The sequence below is a fragment of the Trachypithecus francoisi genome, unplaced genomic scaffold (assembly GCF_009764315.1).
Source record: "Trachypithecus francoisi isolate TF-2019V2 unplaced genomic scaffold, Tfra_2.0 Lachesis_group11, whole genome shotgun sequence".
Lineage (NCBI taxonomy): Eukaryota > Metazoa > Chordata > Mammalia > Primates > Cercopithecidae > Trachypithecus > Trachypithecus francoisi.
This window is the reverse complement of record NW_022681456.1, coordinates 65,047,235-65,062,222: the sequence shown is the minus strand read 5'-3', so window position 1 is coordinate 65,062,222 and position 14,988 is coordinate 65,047,235. Positions and strand designations below refer to the sequence as shown.

At 38.9% G+C, this 14,988-nt stretch overlaps 1 protein-coding gene across 2 annotated transcripts in view; it reads right to left on the bottom strand.

Annotated features, from left to right (window-relative positions):
* The window catches only part of CPM (carboxypeptidase M), an 84,480-nt gene extending 79,197 nt beyond the window's left edge, over positions 1–5,283 (bottom strand). The window contains exons 1-2 of one of the 2 annotated variants that reach the window (XM_033221320.1): positions 5,055–5,283; positions 4,144–4,306 (exon numbers count right to left, since the gene is read on the bottom strand). In XM_033221320.1, coding sequence (XP_033077211.1) covers positions 4,144–4,306; positions 5,055–5,261 — 370 coding nt within the window. In that variant the 5' untranslated portion in view covers positions 5,262–5,283. Of the gene's footprint in view, positions 1–4,143; positions 4,307–4,604; positions 4,693–5,054 lie in introns of those variants that run through there. The other variant, XM_033221321.1, reaches the window with a different exon arrangement.
* Between the last annotated feature and the right edge of the window lie 9,705 nt (positions 5,284–14,988).

Genomic DNA, 14,988 nt, shown 5'->3' with positions numbered 1-14,988 from the left:
CAACCTACAGAATGGGAGAAAATTTTTGCAACCTACTCATCTGACAAAGGGCTAATATCCAGAATCTACAAAGAACTCAAACAAATATACAAGAAAAAAACAAACAACCCCATCAAAAAGTGGGGAAAGGATATGAACAGACATTTCTCAAAAGAAGACATCCATACAGCCAACAGACACATGAAAAAATGCTCGTCATCACTCGCCATCAGAGAAATGCAAATCAAAACCACAATGAGATACCATCTCACACCAGTTAGAATGGCAATCATTAAGAAGTCAGGAAACAATAGATGTTGGAGAGGATGTGGAGAAATAGGAACACTTTTACACTGTTGGTGGGATTGTAAACTAGTTCAACCATTATGGAAAACAGTATGGCGATTCCTCAAGGATCTAGAACTAGATGTACCATATGACCCAGCCATCCCACTACTGGGTATATACCCAAAGGATTATAAATTACTCTACTACAAAGACACATGCACACGTATGTTTATTGCGGCACTATTCACAATAGCAAAGACTTGGAATCAACCCAAATGTCCATCTGTGACAGACTGGATTAAGAAAATGTGGCACATATACACCATGGAATACTATGCAGCCATCAAAAAGGATGAGTTTGCGTCCTTTGTAGGGACATGGATGCAGCTGGAAACCATCATTCTTAGCAAACTATCACAAGAAGAGAAAACCAAACACCGCATGTTCTCACTCATAGGTGGGAACTGAACAATGAGATCACTTGGACTCGGGAAGGGGAACATCACACACTGGGGCCTATCATGGGGAGGGGGGAGGAGGGAGGGATTGCATTGGGGAGTTATACATGATAGAAACGTTATGCACATGTACCCTAGAACTTAAAGTATAATAAAAAAAAAATAATAATAAATAAATAAATAAATAATAAATAAATAAAAAAAAAAGAAAAATACCTTGTTTTTTTTGTTTGTTTGCTTTAGATAAATTCACTTTTATTTCACTGTTGCAGTGAAAGTTATACCAAAAGACTTTGGAATGTGGGGTGGCTTAGTGTATGTAAGAGGAAGTATACTACAGTAATTATAAACATACTTTATTATGAAAAAAAAAAAAAGTTTCAAAATAAAAAAGTTTTAAAAATCACCAATAATAATAGAAGGTAATTATCGTGATAGGTATCAATGGTTTTATAGCATCCCTGTTTATAACAGAGTTAACCAAAAACTCTACAGATGCTCAGAGGTGAATGACTAAGAAAATTCACATAATCAAGAGGATAAAATACTATACAGCAACGAATTCACATCTGCAGACTTTGTCAATTCATGGAAATTATAAGGAAATAACACGAAATGAAAAAACAAGCAGAATATAATCCACAATTACAACAAAGAAAATATGTGATATGCATATATTTACATAGGCATATCACATATATTTAAGTTTTTACAAAAACTAAACATGTATTTGGTTATGTAGGAATATTACTTTCCTCTCTGGGTAAGACTGCCCGTGTTAATACGTGTAATATAAATAAATAAATAACACATGTATAACAAATTCTGTGTTATTTTCTTTTATTTTGAGATGGAGTTTCACTCTTGTCACCCAGGCTGGAGTGCAGTGGCATGATCTTGGCTCACTGCAACCTCTGCCTCCCGGGTTCATGCTATTCTCCTGCCTCAGCCTCCCTAGTAGCGGGAACCACAGGTGCACACCACCACGCCTGGCTAATTTTTTGTATTTTTAGTAGAGACAATGTTTCACCATGTTGGCCAGGCTGGCCTCAAATTCCTGACCTCAGGTGATCCTCCTGCGTCAGCCTCCCAAAGTGCTGGGATTACAGGTGTGAGTCACGGGGCCTGGTCATAAATTTTGTTTTCTAAGCAAACTTATCTTACGCTAGAGGGCAGAATGGTTAGGGAAAATATCTAGTGAAAAAGAGCACCAACAAAGGAGCACCATCTCTCAATTGTCACACTAATGTGCAGTGACACTTTGGCAACTGACTCCCAGTTACTGGCATACAGTTTAATCTACCACTTGGAGCCAAATGGCAGATTTGAGATTTTTCTTAATCCGAGTTATTATTCAGAGCAACATATTTAACACAAATATTTAACCACTAGTGCCAGATTTCATTTTTACATGATAACTCCTCAAGCCTTTAACCACAAGAGTGCATACAAGGTAAAATTAAAAAAAAAAAAATTAAGCTTGCTGACTTTCACTGTGATTGTGGTTTGACATCACGCAGGATAGATCACAATTGCTGATTCATATTAGGAAAGAGAGCCCCCAACTGTCATAAGCACATTGTGTTTGAAAATACAAAACCTTACCAAATCACTTAGTACTTAAAATTAACAATATCCTCATCGTCTTGTGGTTGAAATGATGACTGAACAATAACTCAAGCTGGTTGTGTTCTATATATTTTTTAATTAATATAATTAGTATTCCTAGATCTTTTTAAATTGTTCTACTCTAGCCCTAGGGGAAAATGATTTCAGAAGGCTGAATATGTATGCTGATTCAAGATATGATTTCTCACACACCCAACCTCTATAATTTTGAATTATAGAGTAATACAGAGTAATTCTGGCACCAACTCTTTGGCAATGCTGTTTAAAAACAAAGTTACTATTACACACAGTCCAGGATGTTGACTTTGCATTGTACATAAATACATTTATATAATACTTTTTCTTTAATATAGAAGCCATAGCCTTGATTTTTTTTTTGAAAAATGATTAAGGATATGGTAATTATGAGACTCTCAATTGACTCAAAAACTCAGAGCTAAAATCCAGGCAGAGTTTGAACACACCTTACAAAAAGTTGAGATCCAAATTGCATAAACTTTTTGAAACTTTTGATTTAAGGACTAAGTTTTCTGGTAACCTCTTTGGGAACATCAGGATAATAAAAGATGATTAAGTAATAACGATATCTCAGCTGGGCACTGTGGCTCACGCCTATAATCCCAGCACTTTGGGAGGCTGAGGCAGGAGGATCACAAGGTCAGGAGTTCGAGACCAGCCTGGCCAATATGGTGAAACTCTGTCTCTACTAAAAATACAAAAAAATTAGCCAGGTGTGGTGGTGCATTCCTGTAATCCCAGCTACTTGGGAGACTGAGGCAGGAGAATTGCTCGAACCCGGGAGGTGGAGGTTGCAGTGAGCTGAGATCGCACCACTGCACTCCAGCCTGGGCAACAGAGTGAGATTCTGTCTCAAACAAAAAAAAAAAGAAAAAGAAAAGAAAGAAAAAAGGAATAACGATATCTGATCAAATTATTTGCCTTGTCCGAATGGATGCCAGTGCTGACTATAAAATTCACCATCTGGGAGACCTTGAACAAATTATTTAATTTATTTGATTCAAACTTGCTGTCTATAAAAATGAAAATAACTTTACGTAGTTTCTGACTTAGAACAATAAATTATTAATGATAAATATGAAAATGTTGGGAAGAGTTTCAATCACTACTAATGTATATTCATTATCTAGCATTGTCTTCTTCAAATGGATACATTTTGAAAACAGCCTTTAATCATAGAACCACTTTTTTGCATAACTTTAAGCCATAGGGTTAATTATACGTGACACAAATCTAACCAACAGAACTGTACTACTTAGATTGAAAGAACCTTGCATAAAGGATAGTTTTGCATAACTTTAAATAAAAGACTAATTACATATAACATAGAAATCTTATCAACAAAACTGCATTATTTCAGTTTAAAAGAGACTTGAAGAAATGATATTAACAGTCCAAGTCATATTTAAAGAAGCCCACACAAAGGGGAATTGAAACGGATAAATGGACTTACTTGGGAGTTTATCTTGAAAAGGAACTAAAACACACATCCCAAATAACCAATGTCTGCAAGATCCGAAAAGACAGAACTCCAGTAATGCAAAGGGCTCAGTGACACTGAATTAGAACGGACAAGTCCAGTAAAATTCAGTTCTTCCTACTATTCCTCCCAACAAAAGCAGAAATCAACCAACACGCGTGGTACCGGTTGACCCGTTCTGTGCCACTCAGAGTAGGTGCATGGAAGAGCAGACAGGAAGCTGGGGCATATTTAATGAATACTGAAAGGGAGTACTAAGGGTCTGGGAAAGTGTGCAGAGACGGACCCTACCTTTCACAGATTTCCCAATACTGTGTAAGTGAGTGATAGAACTGTAGTTTTGGGCAACAGTCTTCAAAAACGCTTCCATCCCTTCCTGGTGGTGGTAGTTGAAATCCAGCGCAGCTACCAAAGGCAGCAACAGCTCTAGCCAGAGGTACGGGAAGTTCATGTTCTAGAGATGAATAAAAATAAGAACCTGAGAACACATGAGGGCAGGCGGGGGCATCACCGGCTACGGCTCGGTACTCAGGTCTCAGGGTCTCCCGACACTAACGCTTCCTGCCTTTTAAGGAGGCAAAAGCTGGAAGCAACACCTTCGGGAGTGAGCCGTGCAACCGGAGACCAGGAGCACCGGCAGCCTCGGTGCCCTCAACCCAGCCGCCGGCGTCTCCTGCTCCTCCTCCTCCCGGCGCCTCCGCCGCCCAGCAGCTGCCGCAGCTGCGCCCGGCCCCGCGCGCCCCCAGCCTCACCATGTCCCAAGCGCGCACCTCTACCCGCCGCGGCTGCCCAGCGGGGCCGGGTGTTATAGCCAGGTCAGGGGGCGGGAGCGCCTGGGCCCCGCCCCCGTTCGTCCCTCCAGCCCACTCCGGAGCCGCGCGGGTGCCTCCCGGGCGGGGCCTCAGCCGCCGTCGCACCTAGCAGAGCCGGCGCCCGCGCGGGGTGTCCTTTGGTGGCGCTGCTGCCGGTACCGGGGGGCGGGCGGCGGAACGGGGCGGAGGGCTGCGGGACATGGAGTCGCCGCTGGCGGACGGTCTTTGCTGGCGCCCCAGGGTAGAAGTGTGTCCTCGCCTCGGCCATGGCTGTGGCCTGGGCAGCCACAAGGCGCTCCACTGAGGGACACTCTCTGTCGCTGGCTACAGCCACTTGGAAGAAGTTTAGGACTCGGCCGGTTTCCTGCGGTTGGCGGTGCCGGGGCCCACCTGGAGCCGGGACGCGTCCGGAGTCCTGGGTGCCCTGAGCCCCACGCGGGCTCCTGCGGGATGGGCGGTGTCTGCCCCGGCAGGGCGAGCCAAGCTCCCAGCGGTGCCAAGCTGCCCAGCGAGGCTCAGCAATCGCGGGGCTTCAAGAAAGAACCCGCGCGGGTGTGTGCAAGTGTTAAATGCCACAAAGTGCAGAGCGCAGGACATTTTCCTACCAATTTACATAGTGGGTGGGATTTGAGTAAATTAGAATTGAATTTAAAACTGGAAGTCACATGGAAGAAGGCAGGACCACTGTTGTAAATCCGATGCTTCCCCCACCTGCACCTGAGTCTTAGGCCAATTCCAGGTCTCTCCTCCTAAAATGCTCATTTCTGGAAGGATGGCATGGTCTCTGCACGAGAGAGAACGAAGACTTCACTTAAACCTGAGAGGTGGTTTGTGGCGAAGGTCAACCCTTTTTACCTCTCTAAAAAAATCATTCTCATTCTCTCTCTCTCTCCCCGCCCCCGCGTCTCTGTCTCCCCTCTTCTCTCTCCATCTCTCTCTCTCCCCGTCTCTCTCTCCCCTTCTCCCCTCTTCTCTCCCCCTCTCTCCTGGATTCTAAGTAACTGTGTCAGCGTATTGGGGCCCCTGTCAAGGTCCGGGGGATACGAAAAGTTTGAAAACCACTGATTTCAGATAACATTCCTCTTTTACAGACTAAAAATACGGATGCAAGCCCCCGACTAATTGAATAGAATTTTTCTCATGGAGGCCCAAGAAAGTGTATTTTTAAAGAGGACCTTGAATGAATCTAATGTGCCTTCAAGAGCTGAGAACTGTTAGATTCCCTGCTCCTTCTTTCTTACAGATACAGATACTTTTCCTAGAATTGAGTTCTCAGGCCTCCCTGAGACTTCCTGTGATTCTGCCGCAGCAGAGAAGAGTGGTTCAAGAGCTGAGGCGCTCATGGGATGGGCGCCAATTCTTGCACGGACACTTAGTGACTGTGTCTACTCTGTGCCTTATTTTCTGGTCTATAAAATGGAAGTCTTAATTGTACCTGCCTAAATAAAGTTGGCAGGCACATTGTAAGAACAGTGTAAAGTGTTTATTAAATAACCAGCTTGATTCATAACTCTTTAAGAGGAATTTTCCAAGAGTTGAAAAAAATATATATATTTATATATATTTATATCTATATTTATATATAAAAATATATATATTTTTTGAGACGGAGTCTCGATCTGTTGCCCAGTCTGGAGTGCATCGGCCTGATCTCAGCTCACTGCAACCTGTGCCTCTCGGGTTCAAGCAATTCTCCTGCCTCAGCCTACGGAGTAGCTGGGATTACAGGCGCCTGCCACCACTCTTGGCTAATTTTTGTATTTTTACTAGAGATGGGGTTTCATCATGCTGGCCTGGCTGGTCTGGAACTCCCGACCTCAGGCAATCTGCCCGCCTCAGCCTCCCAAAGTGCTGGGATTACAGGCCTGAGCCATGGCGCCCAGCCTTCTTTTTTTTTTTTTTTTTAAGAGAAGTTGCTTTATTATGTGTTTATTTATTTATTTTGAGATACAGTCTCACTCTGTTGCCCAGACTTGAGTGCAGTGGTGCAATCTCAGCTCACTGCAGCCTCCACCTTCCAGGTTCAAGCGATTCTTGTGTTTCAGCCTCTAAAGTACCTGGGATTACAGGCGCACATCGCCACACCTGCCTAACTTTTGTATTTTTACACCACACCTGCCAAACTTTTTCATTTTTAGTAGAGACCGGATTTCACCATGTTGGCCAGGCTAGTCTTGAACTACTGGCCTCAAGTGATCCTTCTGCCTCAGCCTCCCAAAGTGCTGGGATTACATGAGTGAGCCACCTCGCCTGGCCCAAGAGTTGAAAAATCTTAATATGACATTGTTGAGTCTTTGAATAGGTTTTTTTTTGTTGTTGTTGTTTTTTGTTTTTGCTTTTTAATTGTGTCAGTAGTCACTATGCTAAATGTTATTTCCACTGGCTGGGTTAAAGAAGTTCTCCTTTCATTGTTGTTCATTGACTAAGAGGTCTGAGAGGAGGGGGACTAGAGCTTGAGGAGATTAACTTTAGGCAAAGTTACTCTAGGAATGGGAAAGGGAACTGAGTGGGAGCAAAGTGAAGGCTTGCTGATGTACCTTAGAAATCGTATCTTTTTAATAGAAGAACATGGACACTATCTGTTTTCCTGCAAGGTGCTGTGGCTGGAGAGTGGAAGAAATGGTGGCTTCATCAATACTGGAATGGAGATTGCCAGGATTGTTGTTTTGGAAAAACAGAGATGAGCTATAGCTGAAATTGCTGCCATTGGGGTTCACACTAGGTAGGAAGGGAAGCAACTTCAGGAAGGAGTCAGAGAATGGAGGTAGCGGGTACGGAGGACTGAGTGCTGAAGGTTTAGGAGCTAGTAACACTCAGAGTGCGAGCCAGGGACAGCGCTGGCATCACCTGGGAGCTTGTTGGAAATGCAGAATCTCTCACCCCCTCCAAACCTACTGAATCAGAACACACATTTTAATAGGATTTCCAGATGATGTATATGTACATTCAACTTTAAGATGCACTGGTCTAGAGAGAAAAAAGATTTAGTGTTAGAGTGTGAAAGATAACAGCAAAATAAAAGGTTTGCCTAAAAGAGTAAAATACTGAAGTTTAGAGATTTTAGAAGTGATTTTTTTTTCTTTTTTTCTTTTTTTTTTTTTGAGACAGAGCCTTGGTCTGTCACCCAGGCTGGAGTGTAGTGGCACAATTTCAGCTCACTGCAACCTCCACCTCCCGGGTTCAAGCAATTCTCCTTCCTCAGCCTCCTCAGTAGCTGGGATTACAGGTGCCCACCACCACACCTAGCTAATTTTTGTAGGTTTAGTAGAGATGAGGTTTCACCATGTTGGCCAGGATGGTCTCGAACTCCTGGCCTCAAGTTATTTGCCTGCCTCAGCCTCCCAAAGTGCTGGGATTACAGACGTGAGCCACCAGGCCTGGCCCTAGAGGTGATCTTTCTAAGCATGGCGCCATTAAAGGTAAAACCATAATAAAAATAATTTAAAAACATAAAAATGTATGACTTCTGTACAGGAAGCCTTATAAAGGTTATAAGAAGAAAGGTTTAAATCAGGTTACGAGAAAAATTATAAACTGGAATAAGAAATTAATAATTCTGACAAAATCAAGAATGAGCAAAGGAGATTAATAAGCAGTTCATAAAAGCAGTAACACAAATAGCTAATAAACATAGTAAAGGTTGCCAATCTGGTAAGCAATCAAAGAATTATAAGTTAAAAAGGTAAAGTAATATTTTGTTTTGCTTATCACAAAGCAAAATTAAAAAGACTGACAATACCTGGAAATAGACAGGATCTCAGGAAATGACATTTATGCTGTTTCAATGGTATTCTAAATTAATACAATTTTTCTGGAGGGAAGTCTGGGAATAGACATCAAAATTTTAAATGTGCCATTCCTTGCTAGAAATATATGCTATAAAAGTAATTTGAAGGTGTGTTGAGTTTGTATATGTGAGGAGCTTCATCAGTGCTGCTGCTTTAAATTGTGACAAAGTAGATAAAATCTAAATGTCAAACAATAGCAGATTGGTTAGGTCAGTGGTTCTCAACTTGAGTTAGTATTGCCCACAGGAGACATTTGGAAAGATCTGGAGACATTTTTGATTGTCATAACTAGGGATGGGAGCTACTGGCATCTAGTACTGTACTGATACAGAGGGCAGGGAGGCATTAAATATCCTTCAATGCACAACACAGCCTCCCACAACAAAGAATTATTCAGCCCAAAATGTCAATAGTGCTGAAGTTGAGACACCTGGGTTAAAGAATATTATAGCTGTACAATTAATTATTTTTCATAATGTCAATGTAGATCTGTATTTATTCACTTGGAAAGATAAATTGTTCAGGCAAGAAGCAGATAATAAAAGTAAAATGAATAGTAAGATCTCGTTTAGATAAAGCAAACAAGAAAACCTATTCCCAGCAATATGTTTCTAAGGTTACCAACATGCTGAGTGCTAATCCACTAGTTGCAATGTTTTAATTTTTAAAAAAATCTTTCTGTATTTTCTGAAAAGTTTTTCCAGCAAACATGCATTACTTTTTTAAATCAGAAAAACAATGAAGGCATTTCCTCTGCAAAGCGGAGGAAAGAGCAGAAAAGTGTTAGAGAGGACCAATGACTAATTCTGAATGAAAACAGGATCAAAATGTCTTAGAGTGAATTACAAAAGTGAAGAGGAGGTAAAGATCACTGGAAATGGGAAATTAAGGAATGAAAAAGCCAGAGTATTGGATCCATTCTGTTTAAGGATCTGAATTTCCCTAAGATAGTAGCAGAAACTGGGACAGAGGGAACAACTATAGTCGGGGACTGAGTACCTCAATAGATGTCAACAAGAATGAGAGCAGTGTAACTACACTTTGTGACTTTCAAACTTTTTTCTTTTGAAAGTGTCACAAGAAAATCTGAACAAGATAAAAGAAAGTTTAACAAGATAAAAAAAGTTACAAATTGTACATACCTGGAAACAACCATTCTTAAAACACATTTAGGGGCGGGGTATGGTGGCACACGCTGTAGTCCCAGCTACTCAGGAGGCTGGGGCAGGAGGATTGCTTGAGCCCAGGAGTTTGAGGTTGCAGTGAGCCATGATCGCACTGCTGCACTCCATCCTGGGTGATAGAACGAGACTCTGTCTTAAACAAGCAAAAAAAACCCCCAAACCCCAAAACAAACAAACACACACACATTTAGGTATTAATCAGTGCCCTAATGTGGAATATTTGTTTCTGGTATTTAATTATTATACACAGCACATCTATAAACATTCGCAGAGCTAAATCTTTGAGCACACCGTTACCTCCTTAGGATCAATTCTTAGACATGTAATTTCTAGGTTAAAAAGCATGTACATTTTTAAGACTTAAAATATTTGGCCAAATTATACTCATATAAAATGTCAAATATATAATTTTTTAAATGTTAAAAAGCATTCTCATATAAATATAGAATAAGCACAGGTCAAGTTTTAACTTATTAATGAGGAAACCAGCAGGATAACAAAGCCACTTCAAAGAAAGACATGAGAAAATATGTGTGTATATATACACACACACATATATCTATATGTGTACATGTATTATGTATATCTATTTATATATGTATATACATATATTATGTGTATATATAACTATATATACATAGATATTATGTACATATATCTAAGTATATACATAGATATATAAATATATCTGTAAATATATACATAGATATTATGTACATATATCTATAAGTATATACATAGATATGTACATAATATCTATATATACATATGTATCTGTGTATATACATTTACTATGTACATATATCTATGTATATATCATGTACATATATCTATAATATATACATAATATATGTATGTGTTATGTATATATAATGTAATGTATATATACATAACACATACATATATTTATAGTATTTAAATTATATACATATAGTATATGTATTGTGTACACATACCTATATACATATATTATTTATATTATGTATATATGTACTATATATGATATACATATATAAATATGCATCCTATATACATATGTGCATAAATATATAAAAAAGAGAATACTAAAATCATTCTACATTATTGCTAAATTAGATCTAAATCTGATTAATGTCTTACAGGGTGATAAACCATAACGTTTGGTGCTATCTTTACAGAGCAGAAATTATTTTCATCTGTGCAGGACAGAAATTATATCTCCACTGGACAAAAATATAGCATCTCACCATTTTTCTACAAGCTAACATTTGAATTTACAGTTGTAAAATGTGCAAATTCATAATAACGAATCAGGATTGAATTCACCTTAGATGGACTGGTTAGGCAATGCCTAACATGAAAACAAATTATGCAATCATATTTTGCTTTCCAAGTTTTTGGAAAATTTTTTCTGACCAAAGGTCATTCCAATTTACAGTCCTTACAGGTGATATGTGAACATGCCTGTTTGGCCCCTCATGATTACTATTATCTGTTTTAAAAAATTTGCCAATTTCATAGATAAAAATGAAATCTCATAATTTTAAGTTTTAGTATTAATGTGACTGAACATTTCTCTCATAGTCTTTTTTTTTTGAGACGGAGTCTCGCTGTCTCCCAGGCTGGAGTGCAGTGGCGCGATCTCCTCTCACAGCAAGCTCCGCCTCCTGGGTTCACGCCATTCTTCTGCCTCAGCCTCTTGAGTAGCTGGGACTACAGACGCCTGCCACCACGCCCAGCTAATTTTTTTGTATTTTTTTTTTTTAGTGGAGTCAGGGTTTCACCGTGTTAGCCAGGATGGTCTCGATCTCCTGACCTCGTGATCCGCCCCCTCGGCTTCCCAAAGTGCTGGGATTACAGGCGTGAGCCACTGTGCCCGGTCTCTCATAGTCTTATTGAACATTTATTGTTCTTCTTTAAAAAACACAGTCTATTAATAGCTTTTGCTCCTTTTTCTGGTTGTGTATTAGTCTTTTCCTTCTGGATTCATGGTTTTTTGATATATTCTTACAAAATTTATTCTTAAATTATAAAATAATTTATATTTTCTTCTATTTTAATTTCTTTGGTAGTTTTATTTTTTCATTTACTTTTTCTTCTTTCATCTCATTTTTTAAAATTAATTTTTTTAGAGCAGTTTGAGGTTTGCAGAAAAGTTGAATAGAAAGTATAGGATTCTCATATGCCCTTTTCCTGCCCTACCCACATACACAGTTTCCCCTATTATTAATATCTTGCATTAGTGTGTCACATCTGTTAAAATTGATGAGCCAATATTGATACATTATTATTAACTAAATCTATAGTTTACGTTGCATATGCTATGAGTTTTGACTAATGTAAAATGGCATGTATTCAACATTACAGTATCATACAGAATAATTTCATGGCCCTAATGATCCCCTGTGCTCTATCTATTCATCCCTCTCTCCCTCCCCCAGATTTATATTTTTAGTCCACTTGGAATTTATTTTCATCTAGTATGTGAACTATGTGTTAATTGTGTGAAGACATTGTTCTGTTAGGACCTATGAGTCCAATCCTTAACCCCTACCTACCAAAGGTTCTCCTGAAAGGTATATGCCCAGAACACCAGGCCAAGCAACACATCCTTCTTATTACCAACTCGGGCTTTCGTCTCCAAACGTTTCAGTAGAACCATCATCCAAATGAGAAGGGCTGGGGGATTTGGCACTGTGAGGTTCCTCTTGCTTAGATGAGACAATGAGACTTTTAGCAGCTCTCTTTGAAACAAGAAGAGAACAGCTTAACATGTTGGAATTGGGTTGCAATTTGTTCTTTATTATAAAAGTTCTGAGATCATGTCCTTTCTATATTTTTAAAATTATTGTGGTATAAAACATATAAAATTACCATCTTAACTGTTTCTAAGTGTGCAGTGCAGTATGTTAACTCCATGCACACTGTTGTGCAATAGAACTCTAGAACTTTTTCAAACCTTGCAAAACTGAAACTCTATACCCATTGAACAACAACTCACCTTTTCCCTGTCTCTCCTGCTCCTGGCTACCACCATTCTTTCTAAGAGTCTGACTAGTTTAGATTCCTAATATAAGTGGAATCATGCAATATTTATCTTTTTGTGACTGGCTTATTTCTGTTCCATTGGTCAATTTGTCTGTTTTTGTGCTACAGAAGTAATTTGAAGATGTGCTGAGTGTGTGTGTGTATATATATATATATATATATAATTTATACTGCATATATTGCATATATATTGCATATATATTACATATATATTGCATGTATATATATTGCATTTATATTGCATATATTGCATATATATTGCATTTCAGTGTCAAAAACACATTGGCTTAGATTTTAGAAGAAAGTAAAGCTTATTGAAAGCAGTCAGGTGGTCTTCTAACTCTTCTTACCCAAGTGTAAACCTTAATAGATGTTACCACTCTAATGTCAAGAAAATCTGAACCTCAAGGAGGTGCATTAAGAAAAAGTAAGGGGAAAGGGCATTTGCTAAAAAAAAAAAAAAAAAAAATCTTTATTTTCCTACTAAGGATCCATCTCCTAGCAAATGTCAATATGATGAGTACTTACTATGTGGATACAGGTAAACAAAGTTCAAATCCCAATTCCATGACTATCTAAACTTGAGCAAATCACTTAACTCCCCTCAGCCTCTGTTTTCTCATCTATAAAATCTTGTCTATAAAATTGGGAAAATCATAGTATGTACCTCATAGGGTTGTTAAGTGAAATAATATATGCAACAGTGCTTAAAACAGTACCTCATAAGGTAAAATATGAATGTCACCTATTATTATTTTAACTCCACACCAACTCATCAATTCATCAAACATTTAAACAGCACCTATTCCTCTGCTTATTCTACTGTTACAACTGTCAATAACAATAGCTTACACTTACTACATTTTGTACCAGGTATTGCTGATTTTTTTTTTTTTTTTCTTTTGAGACAGGGTTTGGCTCTGTTGCCCAGGCTGGAGTGCAGTGGTGTGATCACAGCTCACTGTAGCCTTAACCTCCCAGGCTTAAGTAATCCTCCCACCTGAGCCTCCCGGGTAGCTGGGACTACAGGTGTGTACCACCACACATGGTTATTTTTTGTAGATATGGGGTCTCACCATGTTGCTCAGGTTGGTCTCGAACTCCTGGCCTCAAGTGATCTGCCTGCCTAGGCCTTAAAGACACATTTTCTTGAAATTTCACATGTAGAATATAATGCCTTATACTAATGCTGCTCAATGATTCTTTCTATTGTCTGCTGCTTCTCATGTATCTGAGGGAGTTTAGGTATTTATCTTAAGCTGGGATCTCCTGGTACCTCCCCCAGTACTAAACCTACCTCCTTCAAACTAGCTCCCCCAACTCAGATTAGTACCCCCAGCAAAACTGGATTTGTTTGTTTTTGATAAAAATAAAAAAAGAAAGTGACCTTGCAATTCTTCAGAATGAAAGATTGCTATTTATAGCTAGAGATAAGAAAATTGTTAATGAAAAGCGAGATGTTTTTTGTTGAGGTCCAAGACAATCCTTTCCCTAAACTACCATAGGGTGATGTCTAAACAGTGGGACTTAGAGATTTAAAGAATATATCTCAACTCAAGCACTCTCTGTTTAAAACAAGGACTCTGTAGTCTGGGCTGTGCATCTTTTAAAAATTGTTCCTTTATTTTTTTATTAGTAGACTTTGTTTTTTAAAACTGTATGTCTTTTTAGTAAGCATTTCTCTAGAAATTGTGGCTGTGTTTTCTGTTTGTTATGCAAGTTGTCTATCAAAAACCAAACAGAGCAGTTCTTTTATTTTGGATGTGCAACTGTAAATACATTAGCTTTCCTTTGAGAGATTTAGAAAGGATTTGTATACACACTTGTGTTCATGATGAATTTCTGAATCCTAGAATTTTTCATGGCACAAAGAGAGAAAAGGACTGAAAAAATGCTATCTAAATAATCAAAAAGCACACTTTAGGCAGAATATAAAAATACACAGCAGCGACTACAAAATCATGCACGGTTATCACACTATTGTCCCTCGTTGGCACTATGTCACTGTGAGAGTAAACCTATTTCTGCTTTGCCCCACTCTCTGGTTTTTAATTATTCATTCATTTCCTTATCAATTACTTATTGTTTACTCTGTGACAGCCACTGCACTAGCTCCTAGGGAACACAACTGTAAACAAGACAGAACAAATCTCTGTCCTTGGGTAGCTTACATTCTACAAGAGTCAAAAATCTCCACTAAAGAATTTCATATGTTCAAAGAAACCTATGATCTTTCTTGGGATGCTGGCATAATATTACTTTCTGCCTCTTGTGTCTTATCCCTTAGTGGTTTGTACCACATTCTGTACTACATAGCATGACCTT